This window comes from Odocoileus virginianus, unplaced genomic scaffold (assembly GCF_023699985.2).
Source record: "Odocoileus virginianus isolate 20LAN1187 ecotype Illinois unplaced genomic scaffold, Ovbor_1.2 Unplaced_Contig_3, whole genome shotgun sequence".
NCBI lineage: Eukaryota > Metazoa > Chordata > Mammalia > Artiodactyla > Cervidae > Odocoileus > Odocoileus virginianus.
This window is the reverse complement of record NW_027224320.1, coordinates 49,015-76,385: the sequence shown is the minus strand read 5'-3', so window position 1 is coordinate 76,385 and position 27,371 is coordinate 49,015. Positions and strand designations below refer to the sequence as shown.

Genomic DNA, 27,371 nt, shown 5'->3' with positions numbered 1-27,371 from the left:
GGAGCGGCGGATCTCCATTCGAGTCAGCACTGAAGTCACCTTCGCCGGGCGGGCTTGTCGGCGCCCAGATCGCCGGGTCCGCCGCCCGGGTCCTGCAGAATGTTTGCTTCTGTAATTAGTTCCCAGCACGTGGGATGCTGCGGCCCGGGACCACAATTGTCAGAGCCGCCCCTCTAGACTGTCAGGTTCACTCTGCAGTAAGAGGCAGGTAGGTGGTGCACGTGAAAAAATCTATCAGGAGAATGACGGAAATAGCAAGACGGGTGCAGACCAGGAAGGAAGCCCGCGCTTGCTGGGTGGGGCGCGTCCTCTTACAGCTCAGCCTGCCTGAGGCGCCGGCGCAGCCGGGAGGCCGGAGCCTTTGTGACGTCACAGCCCCGCCCGCCGGGAGAATGGTTGCCATGGCGACGTAAACCGAAGGCCTGGGCTCGCGGAGCTCCGGGGCAGCAGCTTAGAGGCTTCGGAGCAAGCGCCGGCGTGCGGAGCGGGTGGGTGCGCTCTGGACCTGAGCGGGAGCCGCGGGCGGGGTCGGGGCAGACATCTCGCGCGCCCCTCCAAGCCCCTGTCTCAAGGCTCCCCGTTCCTTACTCATCGCATAGCCAGCCGTCTAGCAACCCCTCTTCCCTCCAGGCCCATGCACCCTCGCCACACGCCCGGACGGGCCAGACGTGGGTGTGGGGAGGCCCGGTCCTGCTACAAGCCGAGTACCCGGATTCCTTTCGTGGAGGCTGCAGTAGGCATGCAGCTGGAAGGGTGCAAACTTTGGAGTCAAGGAATCTTGGGCGGGAGTCCGAGCCTCAGGCCTTCCTGACTGTGTGACTTTGGACAGTTTGCTACTTTGTTTCCTCCTCTGCAAAATGCAGACAAACTCCGCAAATAGTGGAAAAAAAAAAAAAACGCCGCGGTGGGGGCGGAACGCTTGATGAGCCACCAAGCAGTGCCTCCCCTGGTCCTCGGGGAGCTTACATTCTAGGGGAGCTAGGCAATCGACCGTTGTTAAAGGGATACATGAGTTATTGGAGACCGGTCAAAGGGAAGAGGACGGGGTAGTGGGAAGATGCTTCTGGGGAGGGGCGGGCCTGAGTGCTGGTCGGGGGTGGGAGGAGCCAAGGCTCGGGCTGACCTTGGATGGGCAGCTCCGCGACCAGGACTAGCCCGGGGCGGCTAGAACCGTGCAGGGGAGAGGAGGGAGGCGCGGCGGGTCGGAGCTGCCGGTGTCCTCCTCGTGGTGAGCCCTGGGCAGGTGCCGGTTGTTCTCGGCAGCCGTCGGGCGGAGGGCGGGCTGCGGGCTGGCCCCACCCGGCTCAGACGCTGTCTCTCCCCAGGTTGGGAGTCTCCTCTAGCCGACGTCGGGTTTCTCAGTGCATGCTTCCTCCTCGGCGCTGATGTCAGAGAACCTGCCTCCTATGGTCTCCAGGAGCGTAACTTTCAACAGTAAGTGCTGGGCTGGGGAGGGCTTGCGCAGGGTCAGAGGCAGCCTTGGCGCCGGGGGCGGGGGGGGGGGGGGGGGGGGGGCGATTCTAAGCCAGGCCACGGACCGGAAATCACAGGCTCTGCCAAATTCCCTAGAAACTCTGTAATCCCTAGGGCTGCTGTAGCCAAGCCCCACCCCAGCCTGGGGCATAATCCCGAATTTATTGTTTCACAGCTGCCGGGACCACGAGTCCCAGGCAGGGATGCTTCCATTCTGAGGCAGGGAGGGGACCCTGTGCCCCGTGCCCTCCCGGCTTCTGGTGGTTTGCTGGGATCTCTGGTGGTGTTTGGCTGGTAGAAGCATCACCTTCACTCCATCCTCACGTTCTAAATGTGTGTGTTCCATTATTTCCCCTTCTTATTAAGGCTGTGCACACTCGCCCAGTGAGACCTCACCAGAGTTACATCTGCAGCCACTCTCTTTTCAAACAGGGTCACATGCTATGGTGCTGGGCGTTAGGACTTCAGATCTTCAAAAGCATTCATTTGAGGGGTGAACACAGTTCACTGCAAGACAGGCCTCGAGGAGGATGCCACAGTGGAGATGGGGCTTGCTCAGCCTTCCTGCAGCCTCAGCTGCTGGCCAGCCCCTGAGCTGGAGGCCCGCACCTCCTCCCTGGGGCTCCCACTGAGTGGCCCTGGGGGCGGCCGCGGGACTGAGGGGCAGAACTGGCCACACGCCCTCTGCTTTGGTTTACTGGTCCTGAGCTTCTGATTCCAAAGGGTGTTGAGAGCCCCCGTGTGAAACTCCACCTGCTTGGAGGCTCCTCTGCATTCTCTCTCCCTCCAAGCCTGATGCCCGCCATGCTCACACCTTGCACACATCCACACAAATGCACGCGCAGCCTGTCCTTTTCTCACACCAGTGGCCACACAACAGAAACGCTCCCTGGGCCTTCTTCGCCACTAACCCGGATGCTGTGCAGGCTGTTCCTTATCAAACCTCGAGCTCTCGTAAACCTTTAGTGCTTCCAGCAAAGGCACTTCACGTGTGCAGGCACCAGTCTCTGTTGGTGGCTGCTGTCCATGGCTGTCCTCGTTAAGCTGTGTGCTTCACCCCCTCCCTCTTTCTCATCTGCTCTGCTCCAGAGTAAACTGAAAAATGAAGAAAGGTTGAACTGGGGTTACCAGAAAAAAGATAGCTTTGAAATGTTTACAGATAATAAAATAACTCTACATGCATTCACACAAAACAATGCAACATAATGGTGCTGTTGACTGAAAAAATATTCAAAACCTACAAGTTCAGAATTATGTTTCATTCCCTGGGGATATTTGGGCTTCCTAGGTGGTGCTAGTGGTAGAGAACCTGCCTGCTAATGCAGGAGACTCAAGAGATGCGGATTCAATCCCTGAGTTTGGAAGATCCCCTGGAGTAGGAAATGGCAGCTCATGCCAATATTCTTGCCTGGGGAGTTTCATTGACAGAGGAGCCTGGCAGGCTACAGTCCATGAGGACGCAGAGAGTCAGACATGACTAAGCACACACAAAAGTTGAGTTATGTTTTATTCAGTGTGAATTTGTAGGACTTCAAGCCTGGGAGAAACATTGAGAAAACTGCTACAAGGAGGGGAGGAGAGGAGGGGGGTTATATAGAAGTTTTGCAACAAAGGGCAGGTAGTCTGAACATCAAAAGATTATTGTTAATTAAAGAAAACCAGATAGCCCGGGTTAAGGCTACCTGGTTAAGGTTAAGGAGTTTCGTGGTTTTCCAAGTGTGGGATGATGAAAGAGTCTGGGCTCGCTGAAATCATTCCTTCCGTGTGCCTGTCACTCCCTGGGGCCAGTGCCCCTCCTTTCCCACTGGGACTGGTACCCTGGGATCGCAGGTGTTGCTCTCCTTCCTGGGTGCCCTGGAGGGCAGGGGGCACTTTAGACTGTGGCTCCTTGTTTATTGATGTGGCCGAAAACATTCCATTCTCAGAAGGGAGGGTGTTCTAGGCCACGAGCTGGGGATGAAGTGAGGTGCTGGAGGGAGAGGCAGAGGCCACTGTGGGCCAGTATGTAGCACCCTGTGTGTGTGGGGAGGACCGTTTGGCTCTGCTGGGATGATGGAGACAGCCCAGGTCTACGAGTGTGTGACTGGGGCACCATTCCTCCCACCTTGAGTGGGGTGGAGGTGGGGGATGGCCACAGCTCCATCGAGACACGGCTAGTCCGTGCCCTGGCGTAGAGGACAGAGGACCTCGGTGGGGAGCTTGGCCTGGTAGAGTGGCTGGCCACACAAGTGGAACCCAGGCTCCCCAGGCAGGGCTGCAGGACCCCTGCTTCTGGGAGACACGGCCTGTGGCTGGTCCCTCTGTCTCTGGGGGCTCCTGGCATCCAGGCCAGAACCCACTTGAGCCTCTTGGGTCCAGGGATGGATTGGGGGGGAGTGATCACTGAGTGAATGGTGGTATCTCCTGAAGGCAAGACTGGAGGGGGCGAGGGGTCATTCCTGGTGAAGGAAGCTCACTGCCAGGCTCTAACCTGAGCAGGCTGGTGGGGAGGGGGTTGCTCCCCCATGTCTGCCCCGCACTGGGGACCCCCCCAGCCCCATGTGTAGGCGTCCCTTCCCCCATTCGCTGCTGACTGTAGGGGTGGGGCTGGATGCAGTCCTTTACTTTGGTGATTTAGGGAACATGGTTTTAAGCGACCCAGTCTTAGTCTGGGGAGCTGCAGAATCGGGATGTCCGAAGCCCGGGCTGGTGGCCATGTGTGGGTGCACCTGCTCTGTGCCTGGTACTGTGCTGGAGTGCAGAGGTCAAGGGCACAGAGGCAGGCCCGCTCTCAGAGGGTTTTGGGGCAGAGTGACCTGCTGCTCTCCTCTCTGGTCCTCGGACAGACCAGGCAATCCCTGCACAGAGTGTCCCCCCCGGCCCTCCATGAGCTTATTCAGTGGGCCACCTCCCCACCCCACCATCCAGGGCTTTCCTGGGGGGCCAAACCTTCCCCACCTTCCTCTTTCCCCAGCTTTATCTTCTAGTAGCCCTGGCCCCCTCCCCCGGCCAGTAGACTGTCAGCTGCCTGAGGGCTGGGGGCTCTCTGTTTGCCTCTTAGGGTGCTGTCTTTTCCAGAACCCGGTACACAGAAAACCTGCAATGAAATTCTGTTAGGCTGCAAGCTTTCCCCAAGGGTCAGGACCTTCTGCCACTGCTTTCCAATGCCATGCTGAGTTCAGCTAGAGTGTTTAGACAGGGACGGAAGAAGCAAGACTTTGCTCACAGATGGGGTGATCCTGTATGTGGAGAATCCCTGAGAAAGCTCTGTGCGTGCATAAATGAATGTAGCAGCATAGGAGAACACAAGATCAGCACTCAGACATGAGTTGTGTTTCCATATTCCAGCCACGCACAGTCCAGCTTGGGAATTAACGGGCAGTTCCATTCACGATGGCATTGAATAGAACAGATATCCAGGAAAGGGGTGACGTCGTGGGAGATGGCCAAGCAAGAAGACCCGGGAGTCAGTCTCTCCACCAGAATGACTCTCCAGCAGGCAGGCGCTGTCCGGACCGTGGACAGGAACTCTGCAGCTTCCAGGAGAGAAGTTAATGCCGAGGCGGGGGGATTCCGGGGGATTCTGGCATTTTCTGGCGTGGCTACCAGCCTCCAGCCTCCAGTCCAGTGGCAGTGGGGAGGGCGGCCTGAGTTCCTGGTGTGGCTTGCTGGTGCCAGTGTTGCAAGAAGAAGTCAGTTCTGACTCCATGTTGGAACTGTTTCTTTGACTTGCTTTCCGTCACTTTTGCTATTATCATATGGAACAGCCTGCCTCAGAGAATCCTGCCCCTCTGCCTGACTGTTAAACTAAAGTGCCTTTGTTCAGAACCCTGTCCACCTGTGGATGGCAAGGAAGAAATGAACACATCCCCTGCCTGAGGCTTGCCATTCTAGGAGATGTTTGCAAGATTAATGGCCTTTTTACTTTGCTTCCTCATCTCCCCATCTCTGATCTATAAAAGAACCTGGCATCCAGACCCCATTGTGTTGTTCATTCTCTCAATTGTGTCTGACTCTCTGCAACCCCATGGACTGCAGCACACCAGGCCTCCCTGTCCATCACCAGTTCCCAGAGTTTGCTCAAACTCACGTCCATCGAGTCGGTGATGTCATCCAACCTTCTCATCCTCTGTCATCCCCTTCTCCTCCTGCCTTCCCAGCATCAGGGTCTTTTCCAGACCCCACAAGATGGTTATTTTGAGGTGCTAGCCTACCGTCATCTTGATCTGCCTGCTCCCTGATTCCCGCAGCCCCTTGTCTCTCAGGTTCATTGGGCTCTTGTGCGGCAAGCAGAACTAGTTGCACTTGGAAACACCAGGGTGGACAGCAAGGGTTGTCCTCCAAGTTGGGCTGTCTGATTGCTGAAGGGCCACACACGGGCTGGAGCCACTTCCCTGCCACGTCTGTTGGCAGGAATTTAGAAACGGGACACCTTCTCTTGCTTTGGAGCCAGAGTCTTAAGGAAATCTTTTTTACAAAGTTTATTTATAGATTTATTTTTGGAGAAAACCCAACCCCCATCGCAGCCCCATCGAGGAGCACAGATGCACGCCTTTCTCTCATGGCACCTGGGCCATGGGAGTTTCTGGAGGGCAAGGGTGCCCAGGGGTTTGGGGCAGGTGGGCATCGGGCCCAGCCTTGCTGTTGCCACCTCCCATGTCTCGGTTTCCTGGACGACTGAGAAGCAGCAGCGTCTCCCGAGTCTTGAGGGGACCGCTTCAGAGCTGACCCAGGGAGGCCCGGGGTGGGGTGAGCTCCCGCAGTCCTGGACAGGCGGCACCGGGGAGATGCTGGGAAGAACCCAGATGAAGGGAGGGTGTGTGGGCAGGTGCCATGACGGCGAGAAAGGCACCTCAAAGAGGGACACAGAGTCCGCACAGCGGGCCTCAGGGGTCAGGGCCTGGGGGGCCGTGGGGTCTGGTGAGGACAGGTGCTGAGCGGAGGAGGAGGGCCTGGCCGTGGGTCTGGGGACGCTTGAGGCCCCGATTTTGCTGAGCTCCAGGCTCCTGTAGGGCCTCTGGGGGACGCATGGTGAGTTGTGCAGCGTTGGGGGGATTCAATGCTGATGCGGGGTCATCTCCACAGACCAAGTGGCCAGCGGGCGACAGCAGCCACCCGCCTGCTCTCTCCCTTTGTTGTCTGCCTGCCTCAGAGGGTGCCGTGGTGTCAGCTGACAGGGGAACAGCAGGGAGGGGGTCTCCGTGTCTTCCACTGCAGCCCCCGGAGGCCTGAGGAGGCTCCTAGCAGAAAGGTTGGCTGGGCAGGCATCAGAGGCTCAGAGCCTGTGGCCTCTGTGAAAAACCGTCCTGCTCTGTCCTCAGGAGCAAAGGGGAGGGGTGCCCAAGGGGAGTCACAGGATGCCTTCATGGCTCAGGCACATGTGCTGGAACTTTGGTGGCCCTTTTTTTTTGCTCAGTTCTCAAAACTTCCTGGCAAAGTCAGTATAATCGTCTCAGGTGTGGGAGCTCAGGGTCATCCGGCAGGTGAGACCCCAGGGCTGGAGCCTCTGAAGTCTCCCTGGCCTGATGCCACGTGCATAGCTGTCCCAAGCTGCTGAGTCATGTGCTGTGGCTGCCACTTCTGTGTCTCCCCAGAGCATGGCCCAGAATCCACGGACAACAGTTCTTCAGTCACTGAAGAAAAGAAGAAGCGTGCAAAAAAAGGCAAAGGTAATTCTGGACCTGGGAGTGCAAGTCCTGTTGTGGGAGGCAAACGCTCACCCTTAGGCCCCAGAAAGCCTCAGATGTAGCTTCTGGTGGGAAGGACAGTGAGAAAAGTTTCTGTTTTCATTAGAAACTGGATTACTGAAACCTGAAATAACAGGAACATAAGCAACAAAGTAGGATTTATTTTTCCTCCAGTAATGAGAAGTGTGGGAGGCAGGCCAGGGCTCTGTGGAGCTCTACCAAAATCAGTCCTACGAAATCTTCCAGGTGACCAGGTTCTAAGTCTTTCTGCTCCAGCATCTTTACTTTCAGGTCTTTCAACCATAAGTTTGTTGCCTGGTCATAGAATGGCTGTAGCAGCTCCAGCCGTCACATCTGCTTCCAGACAGGGAGAAGGAGGAAAGGGAAGGGCTAACTCAGCCATCCTTGGGAAGAGATCTTCCCTGGAAGCCCCACCCAACTGTTTCTTGCCACACTCAATTTGTTGTGGGGCCATCAGTATCTGCAAAGGAGGCTGAGAAATGCAGCTTTTCAGGGAGTCGCAAGGTTGCCACCTGTTAGGAGATAGAAAGGGATGCATCTGGCAGCACATGCCTCGTCCTCTGGACCCTGCTGTGTCTTCCACGCCTTGGCTTCCTGGATTCCCTCCTGGTTCTTCGGCTGTCCCCACCCCCAACCCGGCCCCACAAGCCAGTCTGCCCCTCCTGCAGAGGTGTGCAGCTCTGAGCATGTTCCCTGAGCCTGTCCTTCCCTGGCCAAGCTCCCGCCCTGGGGTTGGGCTTCCCCGTCCACCCTGCCCACCCCCACTTCCTCTTTCTTTTAGTTATCAAAATCCAAACCTGCCTAGTCGAGACTGAAGGTCAGTGAACTCATCACCAGATAGGAAGCAGACAAAATTTTGCATTTGCTTCACCTATCCTTCTTCTCTTTTTTCTTTTTTTGTCTTTGCCAGAATATTTTACTGTTTCTAACTTTGTTGTTTTTTGCAGTGTAGTTGGTTTGCACTGTTGTGCTGCATAGCACAGTGACTCAGCTACACACGCACAGACATTCTCTTTTGTGTTCTTTCCATTATGGTTCATCCCAGGGTACTGACTATCCAGGTTGCACAGTGAGAGTGTTGCTCACTCAGTCATGTCTGACCCTTTGCGACCCCATGGACCGCAGCCCACCAGGCTCCTCTGTCCATGGGATTCTCCAGGCAAGAATACTGGAGTGGGTTACCATTTCCTCCTCCAGGGGATCTTCCTGACCCAGGGATCAAACCTGCATCTCTTACATCTCCTGCATTGACAGGTGGGTTCTTTACCACTAGTACCACCTGGGAAGCCCTTTCGTGGCTGCACTGGGTTTTAGCTGGGCACACGAGATCTTTTGTCTTCATTGTGGCATGCAGGGTCTCTAGTTGGCAGCACTTGAACCCTTAGTTTTGACATGTGTGATCTGGTTCCCTGACCAGGGTTCGAACCCGGGCCCCCTCCATTGGCAGCACAGAGACTTGGCCACTGGACCACCAGGGAAGTCCCTGTGGCATATGTGAGCTGCCACGTCTAAGTGATATCATAAGGTTTTTGTCTTTTTCATTCCAACTTCACTTAGTGTGATAATCTCTGGTTGCATCCACATTGCTACAGATTTTGCCAGGATAAACTCCAGATGTTATTTCATTCCTACAGTGTGCATTTTTCAAATATCAGGATCTTTCTCACACGCCCAGAAGCAGTTAACCAGACCATCATCAGATTTACCCAGTTGTCTCAGGAATGTCTTCCCACAGAAGATTTGTTCTCATCCAAAGACGGTTGAGATCTGAGCACCTTCAGTCTTGTTTAACCAAGCAGAGTGGCCTCCACATCCTTTTGTTCTCTGTGCTTCGCTGGTGGAGAAATAGTATTACTTATCCTATAGCACGTCCCTGTGGTGAACACATCTGTTCCCTTCCTGGTGGTGTCACTGAGGCTGTTTCTGTGGGTCCTGCATTTCCTCTGGCTCAGCGTTAACCAGGATGCCTGAGCGGGCCCGTGTCTGCCTGTGTGTGCACAGACCGCTCTCCCGCTGTGCTCTGTGCTTTCAGTGGCCTCCTTGGGAGCCACCTGTGAGCGGTGGGCTCAGCCTGACTCTGCATTGCTGATCCCAGCTGTTCTCCTGACAGTTTCTTCTACCCATGATGCTTGCATTGAGCTGAGCATGACATTAGCAGCCAGAGGTCTGCATTGTGGCTTGTCTGTCTGTCTTCATTGAGGTACCATTCCTATCCAGTGCAATGACAAACCTCCAGGTTACAGTTTGATGCATTTTGATAAATGTGTACAACTCGGTGTACAGCCTCCACCCTGTTTGCCGTCTAGAACGTTTCCCTCCTTTCTCCCGAGGATGGCCGATGGTCTGCTGTCCCCTTCAGTTCAGTTCAGTTCCGTTCAGTTCAGTTGCTCAGTCGTGTCCGACTCTTTGCGACCCCATGGACTGCAGCATGCCAGGCCTCCCTGTCCATCACCAACTCCTGGAGTTTACTCAAACTCATGTCCATCGAGTCGGTGATGCCATCCAACCATCTCATCCTCTGTTGTCCCCTTCTCCCACCTTCAGTCTTTCCCAGCATCAGGGTCTTTTCAAATGAGTCAGTTCTTCGCATCAGGTGGCCAAAGTATTGGAGTTTCAGCTTCAGCATCAGTCCTTCCAATGAATATTCAGGACTGATTTCCTTTAAGATGGACTGGTTGGATCTCCTTGCAGTTCAAGGGACCCTCAAGAGTCTTCTCCAACACCACAGTTCAAAAACATCCATTCTTCCACGCTCAGATTCCTTTATAGTCCAACTCTCACATCCATAACATGACTGACTACTGGAAAAACCATAGCCTGCTTGCCACTGGCCAGCTGCTGGGCACCCTTGGAGCCCCTGAAGCTCCCCTTCTGTCCTTGCTCATCTCCCCACCAGTGACAGGGCTTCACTGGTGGCAGGAGCTCCCCTCCCTTCAGCCTCCCCAGAGTACAGGTCCTGTCCCCCTCCTCTTCCTTCTTTCTTTCATCCTGTCTGGTCACGTGGGATCCTTTCAGGTGTCTGAGGTCTTGGCTTGTTCAGCAGGTGCTTTGTGACAACCCTTCCATTTGCATGTGCATCGTGCAAACGCATCGCTGATGCGTTTGTGGGGAGAGATGGACTCTGCGTCGTCCTCCTTGTCCACCACCTGCTTTTCTGAGGCTGTTTCCCCCACGCATACTGGGAGGACCAGAACTGCTGCTGGGATGTTAAACTTTAGAACTTGTCACTGAACATCTACCAGAGAGACTATTCCAGCTCACAGCCCACCACCAGGTTGTGAGGGCTCCGGTCACTTCACGCCGTTCCAGCCCTGGGCACTAGCCCTTCCTTTCTGGGTTACCTGGGCCGCTGGGCATGCGTTAGCATCCCGTGTTCCCCGTGACCAGCGAGAGGGACGAGCTGTGTTTACGGGGTATTGATGATTCTGTGCTATGAAGCCCCTGCCTTCTGCCCACTTTTCTACTCTGTTGTCTGTTTCCTTATTTTAATAATTCCTGGGCTTCCCTGGTGGCTCAATGGTAAAGAATCTGCCTGCTAATGCAAGAGATGCAAATTTGATTCCTAGGTCAGGAAGGTCTCCTGGAGAAGGAAACAGCCAATCCATTCCCATATTCTTGCCTGGGAAATCCCATGGACAGAGTCCATGGGGTCGCAAAGAGTCAGACACAACTGAGCATGTACAATTTTCCTTTTACTTTGAAGATTTTTTTTTTAAAATGATGAACCCTGTTTCTTCTAAATCGAGGGTAGTAGGAAAGCAACTATATTTTTAAGCTGTTAGGTTGGAGCCCCCTGGGTTCCGTTTTCTCTGACACCTGTTGAGCTGGGCTGTGGGCACATCTCTCTTATGCCTGGGAAGGGGGCAACAGGCCTGGAGTCCTTGGCAGCCCCAATCTCCCAGCATCCAGGCACTCTGTCATCCCAGCTCCCGGTGGCTCCTGCAGGGATGAAGCTGCTTTGCTGGCCTCCCCGCCCCCTGCAGGCAGGTGCCGCACACTCCAGGGTCAGTTGGTTGCATCGCTTACAAAGGGGAGGTGGAACTTCTCTTCCTTATGGCCTTGAGGTTCCTGAGACTAAATGCGAGGACAGAGGGCCAGGAATGTAGCAGTATCGGAGACACAGGAAGGTCTGTGTTCACATGGTCTCTCAGATGCCAGGGATGGAAGGTAAACAGGCTAAACCAGGCAGGTAAGTTTATAGAGCTGGGAGGTCCAGGTGCAGACTTCAGGCACAGCTGGATCTGAGAGAGTGTCTGCTGTTTGTGCGTGCTTTCGTGGGTGCTCCCTCTCCGGGCGGCTGGGACGCCGGGACCCTGGAGGCACAGATAACCCCTGATTCTCTAACGGGACCTCTCTCTCCCCAGTGTCCAAGACTGTTCCTGGCCAGCCTGTGAATCCTTTCCACATATCTGGGGATGTGGACTTCTTCTTGCTCAGAGAACAGGAGCGGAACAAGTCTCTCTTGGTGAGTATTTAGGGGGAGCCTTCCTGCCTTGGCCAGAGCGCTGGTCCCTGGCACTCTCGCTCTAGGACAGTCGATGGCTCACACTGCCTGTGAAGGTGCCTCGACTCCACCTGGCCCTAGGTCTCTCATCCTACTCTTATACCCGTTTCACCACCGCCGTTCCTGGGCTCTCGTCAGGGGGACCCCCAGGGAGTGTCTGTCCCAGAGCCTTAGCCAGTGTGCCTTAACTTCTGCAGAACCTGGTATAGACGCCATCCCCTCCCGACACCCTCTCTGACCCCCAGGCCCTAGGAGACCCCCCGCATGCTCTAACCTTGCACAGTCCCCTTTCACTGGACTTCTTGGGGGCCAGACATGGGCACACGCATGTGTGCACACACACATGTGCACACACTGTGTGTGTACACACACAGCTGCGTCTCTGCAGTGCCTGGGAGTCCCAGGATCAGCCCTGTCCCCCAGGACACGCCATGTCTGCATGCCAGCAGAGTCTCTTTCACCCCCATGTGCCCAGCTAGTTCCACCCCCCCCTCCAGTGCCCTGCAGTATGACGGACCTCACCCTGCCAGGCTGAGGGGACTCACCCAGTGAGCCATGTTTCTGGGACACGTGGTCAGAGGCACAGGCATGGCCAGTGTCCTGGGCTCCCTCTGGGGCTGCCTGTGTCCCCCCAGCTCAGGGCTCAGCCTCTGAGATCCCTCAGGCAGCAGCTCCCTCTGTCACCCTGATCAAGACCGAGGACACTCGGGGACGGATAGGTCCTCTGGCTTCACCCCAGACCTGGTCAGGATTCCATGGGTGCCAGTCATGCTCCCACCTCCCGCCTGGATGGAGGGGTGACAGACTCTGAGCCCATCTGAGCGGTGTTAGAGGTAGTGCGCCTGCACATGCATGCACACACATGTGCACACGTGCACTGGCATGCCCACACACTCTTAAACACACAGACACGTGCACACCCCCGCACATGACCGCACACACTCACACACGTGTGCACACCCCCGCACATGACCGCCACACTCACACACGTGTGCACTCATGCGCTGTCATGCCCACACACTCTTAAACACACAGACACATGTGCACACCCCCGCACATGACCGCACACACTCATACACGTGTGCACTCATGTGCTGTCATGCCCACACACTCTTAAACACACAGACACATGTGCATACCCCCACACATGACCGCACACACTCACACACGTGTGCACACCCCTGCACATGACCGCCACACTCACACACGTGTGCACTCATGCGCTGTCATGCCCACACACTCTTAAACATACAGACACATGTGCACACCCCCGCACATGACCGCCACACTCACACACATGTGCACTCATGCACATTCATGCACAGACACAGTCATATGCATACTCACATTCACACACAGAGACACTCACACACCCATACATGCACACCCATGCACATGCACACACACATATGTACACTCACATTCACACACAGAGACACTCACACACCCATACATGCACACCCATGCACATGCACACACACACATGCACACTCACATTCACACACAGAGACACTCACACACCCATACATGCACACCCATGCACATGCACACACACACATGTACACTCACATTCACACACAGAGACACTCACACACCCATACATGCACACCCATGCACATGCGCACACACACATGCACACTCACATTCACACACAGAGACACTCACACACCCATACATGCACACCCATGCACATGCACACACACATATGCACACTCACAGACATTCACACACAGAGACACTCACACACCCATACATGCACACGCTCGCCCCACCCCCGCCCGACACACACTTCCCCTTCATCCAGCAGCAGCACAGCCTGGACTTCCTTCTCCCAGCCTGGACCGGCCTCAGGGACCTTCTGCCTTCCTTCAGGGTCCCCTGCCCACCCTTAACATCCCATCCCCTAGCACAGCCCCAGCCTCCTCACACTGAGGAGCCTCCCAGTGCCCTCAAACTGCAGACCTTTTCCCACTGGAATCCTCACAGGTGACACTTCCCTAGTTTTATTGTACCAGGATGCACAAATCAGGGCCCACCACACGTTGGAGGGGAACAGCCGTTGTTACTGGCAGGACCAGCGGGATGTCGGATTTGACCGGGTGAAGTCACATGCAGGCTCGAGCCAGCGACATCCCCAGGGCCTGGGCAGCAGGAGGGGTGGACATTAGGCCACCGGGAAGAGGGCCCCCCACCCCACCCTGTCCTGAGACCCCCCCAAGTGAAGGGTTGGGGCGCTGCAGATCCCCAGTGACTCCCAGCCCCAGGTCACCCCCAGTAAGTAGTGGGCTTCCTGATCAAACCTGGAAACTCTGAGGATCCAGCTTCTCTGAGCCTTGGTTTGTCAGATTTAGAAATCACAGCCCAAGACACTCAGTTTAAGTGTAACCTTTGGACAGACGAGGCAGTGAGCATGTCCCTGCACCCTGGACTGGAATCGCTTCTGACCAGGGTTCCCCAGTTCCTCCGGTGCCCTGCCTGCCTGCACCCTGTTCTCCGCAGGGAGATGCCCCTCACCCCGAGCACTTCCCCCCGCACAGAGCACACGCACGGGCCCCCACACCCCTCCAAGTGTGTGCCTCCGCCTGTGTGTGCCACCTCACACTCCGCAACCCCTACAGGACAGGCGGTGGGGAGGGTCGGGCGCAGTCTGTCCGTCCCCGCTGACCCTGCCCTCCCGCCCACCACCCGCAGGACCGGGAGCAGAAGAAGAAGCTGCGGGTGCACGAGAAGATGACCTACTCGTCCAAAGTGTCCGCCAAGCACACCAGCCTGCGCCGTGAGCTGCAGCTGGAGGACGAGACGGAGGACCAGGAAGAGCGGGCTGAGCAGCTGCGCAGCTTCCACGAGCAGGTGGCCTGGAAGCTCGCCATGACCCGAGGTGCGCCCCGTCCCCTGCCCCGTCCCCCGCCCTGGTCCCCAGGCCCGCCTTTGCCCTTCCTGTAGGAGCAGCGCTTTTAGCGGGCTTCAGCCATGTGGGGCCGCGGTGCGGGGGGTGTGTGTGTGGTGGGGGCAATGGGTCTTCCTTATGCCCGACCTCTGCCTCCCAGGCCCCAAAGGTCAGTTCCAGATGGACTGCCAACCTAGCAGCCTTTAAAGCAGCTTTTAATGCCGTCGGAATGCTGACCTGCACCGTGAGTGCAGGCTTCACTGTGTGTCAGATACAGGCATCTCCCTTGGCTTGTCTGTCCTGGGCAAGTCAGCTTTACCCTGCTGCTGCCTCTTCTGCTAACCAGCCTTGTGGGTCCTGGGATTCGGTGTATTCACACACTGCGCGTGGTGAGAGGGAGCTGTGTGTGTGAGCTGTTGTTATTTTCATCACCCTGTAAGGCGTCTGAAGGGCTTCCCTGGTGGCTCAGATGGTAAAGAACCTGCCTGCAACACAGGAGACCTGGGTTTGATTTCTGGGTTGGGAGATCCCCTGGAGGAAGGCATGGCAACCCACTCCAGTAGTCCTGCCTGGAGAATCCCATGGACAGACGAGCCTGGTGGGGGCTATAGTCCATGGGGTCACGAAGAGCTGGACATGACTGAGGGACAAACAAGGAAGTCTGAAGCAGTAAACACACGTATCAGTGTTCTGCTGATGAAGTATAAGCCCGTAAGCTGGAAAGAAGCAGTCGAGGTCAGAGTCCTGGACCCCTCGGCCACAGAGGCCCTGAGTGTGGCCGTGGCGAGGCCCCAGCCTCTGCCGCTGCCGCCGCGGCTTGCGATGTGGGTGGGAGGCCTTGAACGTCTTTGACGGGTCGACTGTGGGGCTCTGCCTGTGTCTTGTCCCTGCCGCCACCGCCCATTGTTGTTGAGACCTGGGAGCAGCAGGGGGCATCTGAGTGGGCAAGACTGGACCCAGCAGGTCTGACTTCCTCGAGGAGCTCAGGACGGCTAGGCCAGCTGTCTCGACTTAAAACAGACCTCCTGGACCACAGCACGTGCTTCTGGAAAGGAGCGGCTTTGAGGGACAAGGCCGAGAGCCCACAGTTGCATCCACAGTGGGGGCGCCCCAGCCCGTGCTCTCAGAAAGGCCGGGAAAGAGGCCCCATGGGCCTTGACCCCAGCTGCAATGCCTCGCTGCTCGTGCTCCAGAAGGCGGCCCTGATGCCCACCCCCGCTTCCTCCCACCCGGCTGAACCCTGCCAGGGTGGGCTTAGCCTCCGGAGGCTTGTGTGTGTGCTCAGATGCTCAGTCGCACCCAACTCTCGGTGACCCCGTGGACTGTGGTCCAGCAGGCTCCTCTGTCCGTGGGATTTCCCAGCAAGAACACTGGAATGGGTTGCCATTTCCTTCTCCAGGGGATCTTCCCGACCCAGGGATCGAACCTGTGTCTCTTGCATCTCCTGCCTTGGCAGGTGGAGATTCTTTACCATTAGTGCCACCTGGGAAGCCTTGCTGGAGGCTTAGGGTGCCCCAACTAGAGATCTTGCTGCCCTGTTTTCTCTCTCACCATCCCATCCTGTTACTGTCCTGGCCAATAGACCTTTCATCATGACATCCAGCCAGGTGAAACTTCCAGGGTGGGGTGTCCAGAGCCTCATTCTAGGGAGAAGGGTGCTACAAGCAAGAGAGACTCAAGTCAGACCCAAGGAAGGACTTCCTACCTGGCCAGACTCCAGCCATGGAGACTGCTCTGTATCTGCACAGCCTGGAGGCAGAGCTTGCTCCGTCGTGGTCCCTATCATGACCCGGGCCTCAGGGTGGACATAGTGCACCGCCTGACTCCGGGTCCCTGGCCACCACCTGGGAGGGTCGCTCCCGCTGCCCTCTTGCCCCCAGATGCCTTGTGCCTCTCCCTGCAGAAAAGAAGCTGGAGCCCAATGACATCAACAGCTACGTGGACCAGAACCGGCAGATGTTTCTCATCCAGGTAGGCTGGCTGCCCCGTGGGCCCTGCGCCCCATCCCCGCGGGGCCCTCATGATGCCGCTTCCTCCCTCAGTACGCCCTGGACATGAAGCGGAGTGAGATCCAGAGGCTGGAGAGGCTGGCGGCCCAGGAGGAAGCCGAGCTGGAGCGGGCGGAGAAGTTCCTAGAGGAGGATGCAGCCCTGTTTGACGAGTTCCTCAGGGAGAATGACCGCAGCTCTGTGCAGGCGCTGAGAACGTGAGCCCCAGGCCTGCACGCCCACCACTCCCCCAGCCGACCAGCAGCGGCCATGGACAGACCCCCGCCCTCAGTTCAGGCCCCTGCTTGGCAGCTCCCCTGCCTGCAGCCCTGACTGAAGGCAGCATGGATGCTCCCCTGAGCCCCCTCCTCTCCGCCCCCCTCCCCCAGAGCTGACAAGGAGTCCAAAGCCAAGATGGAGAAGATCCTAGAGATTCGTGAGCTGACCACCCAGATCATGAACATCAAGAGGTGAGTTCAGGGGGCGCACTGGCTCCGCTGTGCCCACCAGCGTGTCTCCCAGAGCCCAGGGAGCTCCTCATGGCACACAGCTCTGCACCTGATCATGTATGGGAGCCCCGGCCCTGCAGGTGACCGAGGCCGGGACACGGGGCAGGGCTCACCCTGAGGTCCCTCTGCCCTAGGAGCGGTGGTGACTGGGGGACTGAGCTGCACCGTCCTGCAGGCCAGCCCTCTCGCCCGCACACAGGGTCTGGGTCGCCTCCCCTCTGAGGGTCCTAGGGATGGAGCCTGACCTTGCCCGTTCCCTCCCGGGTGCAGTGAAATCTCCATATTTGAGGACATGCTGCAGCAGTACAAGGTCTACAAGGACTTCCTGTACAAGCTGTCGCCCAAAGAGTGGCTGGAGGAGCAGGAGAAGAAGCGCTTGGCTCTTAAACAGGCCAAGGAGGTGGTGGAGGCCTTCAAGGAGAGCCTGCTGCTCTCTGTGGGGGACAGAGGTAGCAGGGAGGGGTGGGTGCACCCATGTCCCCTGGCCAGGCCTCCCCATCCCCCAGAGCCACCCCCAACCCCCACCGCTCAGCCCACACACTGGGAGGTTGTGTTGTTCCCACACACTGGGAGCTCTCCGAGCAGGCCTACCGCCTGGGGAGACCCCAGGCGAGTGCCTGGGACCCTGAGCCTCTCCTGGCTTCCCACAGGATCGGAGACCAAGGGCAAGCTGAACTCCAGAGGTATGTGGCGGCCCCTGGCTGGAGGGGCCCTGCTGTGGGCTGGGGTGGGGGGTGGGCAGGTGTACAGCCCCCCTCTGCTTCCCCCAGAGGGGCAGAGCCCCAAGAAGCCCGCCAAGCTCCTGCAAGTGATGCGGCTGCGCCAGGCACTGTCCACCACTGTCAGCCAGCAGCAGAGCACCCTGCCCAACGTGTCCAGCGGGGTGGAGTCCAAAAGGTGAGCGGGCATGGGGAGGGGGTGATGGAGGAGGCTGGCCTGCTGGGTGGTGGCCCCCAGTGGCACCAGCTCGGGGTGCCTGGATCAGGGGAGAGGCTGAGGAAGGGCCGTGTCCAGCCTGGAGGGTCTAGAGTTCAACATAAGCCTGAGAATCACGGTGTTTCCTGATCAGACACTTACGTTTGTGTCATTTGGTGAACTTGAGCTTGGGGTGGCCCACGTGGGTGCTGGTGGGACAGTCACAGGTGCACGGAGGAGGCAGCGGGGGGTGCTTGGGAGAGGACCCTCCTGCCGTGACCTTCAGAGCCCAGAGTGCTGGCTGGGGGGCTGGCAGAGCCCCTGTACCGTGAAAGGGAAGCAGGAAGTCTGGATTTTCATATAGAATTTCCCAAACTTTAATTATGACAGTTATTTTCAAGTCTTATGGAAAACACAGCTGGACCAGATCCAGCCCAGGTGACTCACCCCGTAGCCCCTGCAACACCCCCTCAGGGACCACCGAGCCACCCTGGGACCTGTCCTGAATGTCTTCCTGTAATTCCCTGACACCCCGCCCTCCCCGCCACACGCCGTGATGACTGACCACAGGACAGGCCTGCTCCACGGTCGCCTCCGGGGCCCCCCGCTCCTCCAGCGCCGTCACTGTGCGCCCCAGCCTCTCCGGGTGGGCTGCCCATGAGGTGCGGAGGGGCGAGGGCGCCTGGCAGCCAGCCAGGCAGGGCTGCACCCTGGCTCTGCCTCGAGTCCCCACCCTGGGGTCCGGGGCTGCATAGGCCGGGAGGTTTCAGCAGGGCACCGACACGATCAGACTTGGATCTCGTACCTTTTTCTCTGATTTCAAGCGCACCAGGCCAGGCATGTGCAGAGGTTAGCTCTGGTCCCGTAATCCCTCTGGGCCGGGCTGTGGTCTCCAGCTCTGGGGTCGGATGCGTGTGCCTCCTCTGGTGAGGTGCCCTCAGCCTTGGAGCTCCCAGCAGCAGGGAAGGTCCCTGGGAGCAAAGTTCTGGGATCTCTGCCTGCCGGCCCTGTGATCACGGCCACTGTGCACATTTGGGCAGGTCACGGGCTGTACAAGGCACTTGGCCAGGAGGGCGAGTCGGAGCTAAAGTCCAGCCTGGCTCCAGGCTGTGTCCTCTTGGAAGGAAGAGTCTTAGAAGGGCACCTTCCAGGCCAAGAGTGCCCTTGGGCAGGTGACTGGCTTTCTGAGAGGCAGGTTTCTCCTGTGCCGATTCAATGGCATCTGTGTGTATGCGGCTTCCCTGGTGGCTCAGATGGTAAATCTGCCTGCTGATGAAGGAGATGCAGGTTCAGTTCCTGGTTTGGGAATATCCCCTGGAGGAGGAAATGACAATCCACTCCAGTATTCTTGCCTGAGAAATCCCATGGACAGAGGAGCCTGGTGGGCTGTAGTCCACGGGGTTGCAAAGAGTCAGACACGACTCAGTGACTACACAATAAAATCAACGTGCATACAGGTTTGAGGCACAGGCCTGGCGAGTGTGCTAGCTGTCAGCGGGGCCCTGTAATGCCAGCTCTGCACTTCAGGAAGGCTGGGCTGGAGTGTCTGAGGTCTCGGCCCAGCCTCCTGCAGCTGCAAGCCGGCCTCACCAGCTCAGGGGACGGCAGAGCCTGCCTGTCTGCACAAGCTGCAGGCTGGGAGGGGTGACGGAAGCAGGACTGAGGTCGGCCAGGTTCCCCCAGTGCTTGCAGCCCTCACAGCCCTCCCTGTGGCTGCTGGGCTGTGATGTCCAGCAAGGTCCCTGACATGTGGCCTGAGTGTCACAGCAGCTGTGAGAGTGGCCAGCGATGACCTGTGCTATGGAGGGAGCAGGGCAGGGAAGGCCCAGGTGTGAGGGAGAGAGTGGGGACCAGGGAGGGGCCTGGAAGTGGGAGCCATGGGTCTGAGGTCGGGTTGGCTCCTGGATCGCAGCAAGGAGCTGCTGGGGCTGGCAGCCTCGAGGTGGGAACCACGCTTTATTCTAACTAGAGTGAGAGGGACTGACCCGGCACCGTGTGACTGCTGGGGGCCAAGAGGAGGCTGGAGCCACAGCCTTGGCCGCCCGGGGGACAGAGGATGGGACGAGGGCTGGTTGGGGAGGTGCCCCAGGCCCCGACCCCGTGTCCCCGCAGGTCCAGCTCCACCCTCCCTGTGCAGGACGACCTCGACAGCGATGATGGGGAGGTGAGTGCCTGCTCCTGGCAGGGCCGCAGGGCCAGGCCCACTGCCCAGGGGCCTCACCCGGCTCTGCTCACAGGAGCTGGAGCTGTACTTCACGGATCCGCAGCAGCTCCTTGACATCTTCACAAAGCTGGAGGAGCAGAACCTGTCCCTGGTCCAGAACACCCAGGAGATGGAGGAGGCCCTGGAGGAACTGAGCTTCACCCTGAAGAACACCCAGACCCGCATGTAGGTCTCAGGGAGGGGTCTGCTGCTGGGCAGCCCGCCCTGCCCTGTCCATGGTGCTGGCCCTGCCAGCTCTGGGGAGAGGCTGTGTCCTCTTGGGCCAGGAGCTGAGATTCAGAGTGGGCCAGGCAGGTGGAGCCCTGAGGGGCTGACCTCTCCCCAACCTGGAGCAGCCTGCAGCTGGAAGGGGGCATCTTCACAGACACCCCCAAGGTGGTTTTGTAATGATTATTTTACTGGCTCAGCAGCAAAGAATCTGCCTGCAATGCAGGAGACTGCGGGTTCCATCCCTGGGTCAGGAAGATCCCCTGGAGGAGGAAATGGCAACCCACTCCAGTATTCTTACCTGGAGAATCCCATGAATGGAGGAGCCTGGTGGGCTGCAGTCCATGGGGTCGTAGAGTCCAACATGACTGAAGTGACTGGGCACATGCACATTTACTTTACTAATGATTATAATGACTAGCATTGTTATTTGTTATTTAAAGTAGTAATATGATCCAAGCTACTTGACTCTCCAGCCTTCGTCATGTAGTGTTTTCTGCCCAGCATTGGCTCATAGTAAGTTTTCAGGAACAGAAAGAGGAGTCAGTTTTATTGCTGACACCAAGCCCTGCAGAGCCCGTTTGGGCAGGGTCTGGCTCCAGGTGAGGCCATCTGGGAGCAGGGGATCACCTCTTTACTCCCGAACCTTGAGTAAGCCCCCATTCCGGATCAGGCTGGGGTCTGGGCCCTTCATGAATACGGTAAGCCCTGCCCCATGAGCTGGCAGCCGAGGGGAGCCGACTTAGATGTGCACAGATTTGACTTGTGGGTAGTAACACATGCTAGGAGTAAAGTAAAGAGTCCTATGAGGAGGAGGTTGAAGTGGAGGTTGGCGGCAGATGGGAGAGGGTAGGGGAGACTCCCAGGGGAAGGTGTCCTTTCAGCCATGGACTTCCTGAGTGATGGGACACCACAGGGAATCTTGGGGGAAGAGGGAAGCATGTGCAAAGGCCCTGATGGAGCCAGCCCACAGCTTTGACCACGTGTGTGCTCATGTCCTGTTGACTGACATCCTGCCTTGGATAATTTCCTACCAAGAGTCTCCAGAATAATGCCAAAACATGAGCTCTCAGGAAAGACTGTGTTTCCTGCCAGTGCAGGAGATATTACAGACTCGGTTTTGATCTCTGAGTCGGGGAGACCCCCTGGAGAAGGGAATAGGTATTCTCACCTGGATAGTCCCATGGACAGAGCAGCCTTGCAGGCTCCAGTCCATGAGGTCGCATAGAGTCGGATGTGACTGAGCACACACACAGTGTGGAAAAGGCATTTTTTTATCCCAAATACCTGGGAAAGAAATAGAAGAACAAAATTACCTGCCCCCCCCCCCCCAGTCTGGTCCATGTAAAAGGGGTGCTGGCTGCAGGGTCACTCTCGTGTCCAGGCACTGGACGTAGAGGAAGCTCTAAGGAGCAAGCTGGATTCCTGGCAGTGATGTACTGCTGGGAGATGTACTGCTGACTCTGCAGTGGGCACTCAGCGTTGAGGGGAGGTCCGGCCTCTGTTCTTATCCTGGGTGACTTGCTTGCCCCCCATAAGGGCCCAGGCCTGGAGGGGAGGGTGTGTGTGAGCTGCAGGTGGCCCCCCTGGCCACCTGCCTCTGAAAGCCTGGGAGGGCTGGCCAGACCAGCTCCGCCCCCTCGTACTCAGGCTCCCAACCTCAGCCCCACAGCCATGGGGCTGCAGCCTAGAGGGCTGCCAGGGGGCGGAGGCCTGCACCCGGCGCCCGTGCTCCTGACAGAGGGCAAAGGAGTGGCTCCCGTGGCACTCTGCCTAAGCACAGGAAAATGTCGGTAGTTCTGTTCACCTGGGCAGAGCCTCAGAACCACCATAGGGAAAGGGGCACCTCTAGACCCTACAGGCACAGCTGGCTGAGTGACCAATGTCCTGCTCACTCTGGTCAGGACTGGCATGCCGCTGCCCACACTGGCCAGACCCATGCCAACTGTAAGAGCCGGGGTTCCTGCTCCAGAAACCCCAGCAGACAATGCATGTCTGCCATGAACACGAAAGACTTAAGAAAAATTTAATATGTTTCATAGAAAAGGTGATTGTTGCCATCCTATTCCTAGTGAAAGTGAAAGTCACTCACTCGTGTCCAACTCTTGCAACCCTGTAGACTATACAGTCCATGGGATTCTCCAGGCCAGAACACTGGAGTGGGTAGCCTTTCCCTTCTCCAGGGGATCTTCCCAACCCAGGTCTCCTGCATTGCAGGTGGATTCTTTACCAGCTGAGCCACAAGGGAAGCCCCTAAGAGGATTAAAAATTTGGGCTCGCAAAACCCTGTCCAGTGAACATCCACAGCAGCATTGTTCCCAAGAGATTAAAGGTAGAAACTGCCTGATGTCCACTGAAGAATGACTCTGGCAAAGCCTGGTCTCCCACACGGTGGGTCGTAAGAAGTGGTCGTAAGAAGAAACAAGGCTCTGACCAGACATGTTACAGGACAGACAGACCTGAAAACACAGTGATGGGTGGAAGAGCCAGACACAAAGGGACAGACGTCATGTGGCTCCGTGCTTATGTCCAGGAGAGACGGACTGGAGGGGGCGGACGAGAGTGACTGGGGGCTTCTCTCCAGTTAATGACACTGTCCTGAAATTAGATTATGATGGTCATGAAAAAACTGGACATTTCGAAAGAATTTTATGGTGAATTATATACCTCAATAAGGCAGGTTTTGGTTTTTCCTTTTTTTTTTTTTCTTTAGCATGGATTGTTAAAGATGTTAGACTTCCCCTGCATCTCACCAGGGCCTCTGAGACTGGGGCTCTCGGCCCTCAGCATGCAGCAGGGCCAGCAGGCTCAGAGGTGCCGATGCCCCTCAGGGACCGGGAGGTGAACCAGCTGAAGCAGTGGATCACCACGCTGATGATGTCCATCGCCAAGGAGGAGGAGACGGCTGCGGAGCTGGAGCTCAAAGCCCGCGTCTTCCATTTTGGCGAGTTCAAGGGTGATCAGGAGGTAGGGTCCCCAGATGGGCAGATGGCAGCGATGGGGCACGTGGCCATAGCCCCAGTGGAGGGTGGGAGTCATCCCTGCCAGAGGGGCCCAGACCTCAGGAGAGCCAGCCCGGAGGTTCTCCAGGGCTGCCATGGTCCTTGCCACTCGCCAGGCTCTGGGCTTGATCCACGGGCACTGCGGGACAAGGCCCTTGGCCCCAAATCAGAGCCAGTCATATGTTCACACCCCGTGAGTGGGCAGCTCCCCAACACCCCTCCTCTATCCCTCCTTCCTTCCGTGAACTCATCTTCTTCTTAAACCCTCAGTGTGTCCAGAAGTGACCCTTCAGGGAGGCAGGCAGGCACGTCCCCAGCCAGGCCGGGAGGGTGAGAGGACCCAGAGCACAGAGCCCATGGGTCCGGGGCCTGCACCCAGCTTCCTAGTTCATTTGATTGCTGTTGAGAGTCTCCTGCCTGCTGGGCACTGGACCAAGTACCTGGAGACCCAAGAGCGGGCTGGGCATCTACCCCCAGGCTACCGGGCGCCAGCCGTGCCTTGTGCCCCTGCCCCTCCCCCCACCCTCTTGGCCACCCCAGGGGATAGGTGGTGTCGTGTCTTCTGAACAGCAGAACAGGCTGAGAGAGGGGAGGTCGTATAGCCCAGCACTACAGAAAGCAGATCACAGAACGTGGTCCCTGGGGGAGCTGAGGTCAGCGCAGGGGCAGAGTAGGTCACGGGGCCTCAGTGGGCACCCTGGGTCCTGGCAGGAGCCCCAGCAGGTGCTGGGACTCAGGATCTGGCTGACCACAGAGGCCCAGGGCGCGGCCCTCTGCCCAAGAGAAGCCCGAGTGTCCAGCTCTGTGCCCCCTGACTTACCGAGCACCCCCTGCCAGCTTGGCAGAGCCCTGGGAGGTCAGCCAGCTGAGGCGTGGGGGCAGCCTGGGCCCGCGCGGCTCTGCTGGAGGGAGGCCTGCCCGCCTCACAGGACAAGCTGCTGGAGAGTCTGAACTGCAAGGTGCTGGATGTCTACCGGCACTGCGTGGGTGGCCAGCAGGAGTCCAGCCTGGGCACCGTGCAGATGCTGGCCACCATCGAGCACCAGCTGGACGAGCTGCTTGAGAACCTGGAGCGCGTGCCCCCGGCCCGCGTTGAGCAGGCTGAGAAAGCCAAGGAGAAGGAGAGGCGCCTCCGGTGCGTGGGGAGGTCTTGCACACCCCTGCCAGCTCTGGGCTGGCCCTGAGGACAGGGACACACCCCGGGGCTTTCCACTGGGAGGGGGCATCTGGGGTTCAGATGGGGCCGCAGGCTCAGCCCAGTGGGGAAGGTCCCTCCACTGGGAGAGGCACGTGGTGGCGTTAGGGACCCCGGGAGCAAAGTGATGGGTGACCCCCCACCTCCCACACCCCACCGCCAAGGAGAAGGGACAGCGAGAGGCACTTTCCCGGCAAAGAGCTGTACTGCCCGAGGCCAGGGAGGGAAACAGCCGGCCTGAGAGCTGCTGAAGGGGAATCAGCAAAGGGTGTGCCCCATGGGCCCGGTGGGGTGCAGGCCAGTTCCTGGTCACCTGGGTCATTCGCTCCCAGCAGAGTCCTGAGGCACGGCCATCTGTGAGCAGCCATGTCTTTCCCACACACAAGGGCTCTCCCCTTGGGTCCTCAGACCCTGCTCAGGCAGGCAGTGGACAAAGGTTTGGTGGCCTCAAGTACAGACAGGAGGACTCGGGACTACTGACCTTGCTGGGGCCTGGGCTTTCCAGGGTGGAGATACATCAGTGACCAAGGAGGGGAAGCCAGGAACCTGGGCCTCCGAAGGGAGATGAGCCCCAAGCCAGGCCCTCCCAAGCAACCAGGGCCAGAGCCAGGCCCTGACCCAGCAGGGAGGTGGGACAGAGAGGCGCCGAGGCCTGAGGCTGCGTTGGGGAGGAGCTGGTGGCATTCTCCGGGCCTCTGGTTGTTAACCTCGACCTTCTGCATCCAGACTCCGGGAAGAGAAGGCGAAGCTGCAGAAACAGCTGCAGGAGGAGCGACTGCTGCGCGCACAGGCACGGGCCCAGGCCGAGGTCAAGAAGAAGGTAAGCGAGGCCCCAAGGAGGTGCGGCCTGGGGGCGTGGTGGCCCCAAGGGGCGTGGCAGTCCCGAGGAGGCGCGGCAGCCCCTAGGGGCGTGGCCCCAGGAGGCGTGGTGGCGTCGAGGGGGCGTGGCTGGGAGGGCTCAAGGCTGCAGACCCGCCAGGCCTCGCCCACTTTTGTGGACACACTTGCTGGGGTCCTGGGGGAGACGGGTCACCAGAGCAATGTCAGGGTGGAGCCAGGGCCCCCATTCTCAGGCCTGCCCTCCCTCCCCACCTGCCCTTGAGGACCCACTTCTTCCGGGCACCCTCCCAACCCTCCCTAGGAGCACTGGTGCCCACAGCTCAGTGCCCCCCTGGGATCCCACCTACATTCCAGCCAGACCGCAGGCCAAGGCCACCACCCCTCACTCCCTGAGGGTCCCGCAGCCGCTGCATCCCCCACCCATAGCTTACGGGTCAGAGCAGCCGCTGGCCTGCTGGACTTGTGGTCCCTAAAGAGTCCCGATCCTGACCCTGGCCCAAGGACCAGTGTGGACCCTGCGGGGTCTCTCCTGACCCTCATGGCCGGAGAGATGTCCCTTTAGCCTGGCGTCTCCCGAGTTTCCAGGTGCCTCCTTGCTCCCCCACCGCCACTCATCACCCAGGGCCAGCACCTGGCGTGCAGACCAGATAGATCTCCCTACTCCGGCCCTCTCGGAGGCCCTGGCCCGCCCGCAGACCGCACAGGACCTCAGCCGCTGGGGAGGCTGGGCTGGGCTGGGCCTGGGCCGGGGGCTCTCGTGCACTCAGGGCAGGTGTCCAGGCCTCCTCCCGGGTGCAGTGAGGCTGGGGTGCAGGCTCATGACATCCGCTCCCCGCAGCGGGGCCGGAGGCTAGTGTGCCGATCCCGGCCGCCCGCCCCGAAGACCACGGAGCGGTCCAAGCGCGAGCCGATGGACGAGGACCGGGAGGAGCAGCTGTTTTTCTTCGCGTAGCGCGAGCGCCCCCTGCTGGCTGAGCGGAAGCACGGCGGCGCGGGGAGCAGAGGCGGAGCCTGCGGCCCAGCACGCCCCTCACCGCCCACTCTGCCTCCAGACTCACCTGGAATAAAAGCTGTGTCGCGTGGGTACCTCCAGGCCTGTCTCAGGAGGCAGACACAGTAACAAAACGTCAGTCTCCTCTCATTTGTCACTTAAACCAGGAAATGACAAGGGATAGAGGAAGAGGTGGTTAGATGGCATCACCGACCGAATGGACTTGAGTTCGACCAAGCTCTGAGAGATAATGGAGGACAGGGAAGCCTGGTGCGCTGCAGTCCATGGGGTCCCAAAGAGTCAGACGTGACTTCGTGACTGAACGACAATGATAAGGGATGAGCCCATTTGGATTTCCTGTCAGTCAGCTGCTGAGACAGACGTCCTGTGGTGACTGGGGTGTGGGATCAATTGCGGTTCTGCACAAGGTGAGATGGGAGATCAACTGCATGTTAACCTGAGGTGACGGGGTAAAAACTGCAGTGTAAACCCAGGTGATGTGTGGGAGCCACCCTAGATCCACCTTGGGATCTTCTTCAGCTCCACCCAACGCTGACGGGCTGTAGGATGACTCCGAGCTGCCAAGGAACTCAAGTGTGGCAACGAGCACGGTTACACTCGAGGAGAGATGTGGGCTCAGACCCAGGCTCTCTGAGACTAGTCGTGAAGTTCATTCGTTTTGTACCTGAGGGATGTAGAGGATCATCTCTAGGTGGGAACTGAGTGGAGGTGTGGGGTCAGCCCCGCTCCACTGTGAGGTGAGGTGTGGGGTAGCCCCAGCTCTACAGTGGGGTGAGGAGTGGGGTCCACCCAACTCCACCGTGGGCTGAGGTTTGGGGTCATCCCAGCTCCACCGTGGGGTGAGGTGTGGGGTCAGCTTCACATCCCCATGGGGTGAGGTGTGGTGTCCGCCCCAGCTCCACCATGGTGTGAGGTGTGGGGTCAGCCA

The 27,371-nt window shown here is 58.3% G+C and overlaps 1 protein-coding gene and 1 long non-coding RNA gene across 9 annotated transcripts; one reads left to right on the top strand and one right to left on the bottom strand.

The window, feature by feature from the left end:
* Positions 1 to 26,556, top strand: CFAP100 (cilia and flagella associated protein 100). Of its 5 annotated transcripts, none has more exons than XM_070463543.1 (17): positions 1 to 208; positions 1,326 to 1,434; positions 7,047 to 7,121; positions 11,525 to 11,625; positions 14,356 to 14,542; positions 16,455 to 16,522; positions 16,594 to 16,757; positions 16,929 to 17,009; positions 17,319 to 17,497; positions 17,699 to 17,731; positions 17,819 to 17,945; positions 20,076 to 20,127; positions 20,201 to 20,352; positions 23,226 to 23,361; positions 24,326 to 24,531; positions 25,318 to 25,411; positions 26,270 to 26,556. In XM_070463543.1, exons 2-17 carry the CDS (start codon positions 1,386 to 1,388, stop codon positions 26,381 to 26,383), a joined length of 1,818 nt encoding a protein of 605 aa, XP_070319644.1. In that variant the 5' UTR covers positions 1 to 208; positions 1,326 to 1,385; the 3' UTR covers positions 26,384 to 26,556. The 5 variants fall into 5 exon arrangements, with proteins under 5 accessions (XP_070319644.1, XP_020737138.1, XP_020737159.1 ...); XM_020881479.2 differs by lacking the exon at positions 1 to 208 and adding an exon at positions 394 to 488; XM_020881489.2 differs by lacking the exon at positions 1 to 208 and adding an exon at positions 395 to 492.
* On the bottom strand, positions 7,281 to 20,272 carry LOC139033814 (uncharacterized). 4 transcript variants are annotated; one of them, XR_011486297.1, is made up of 5 exons: positions 20,185 to 20,272; positions 18,769 to 19,232; positions 18,126 to 18,284; positions 16,257 to 16,683; positions 7,281 to 7,672 (listed from the first exon to the last, which is right to left on the bottom strand). It is a non-coding gene; the product is annotated as an uncharacterized lncRNA (long non-coding RNA). The 4 variants fall into 4 exon arrangements; XR_011486294.1 differs by having other exon boundaries at positions 18,126 to 19,232; XR_011486296.1 differs by lacking the exon at positions 7,281 to 7,672 and adding an exon at positions 14,248 to 15,036 and having other exon boundaries at positions 18,126 to 19,232.
* Positions 26,557 to 27,371: the final 815 nt, after the last annotated feature.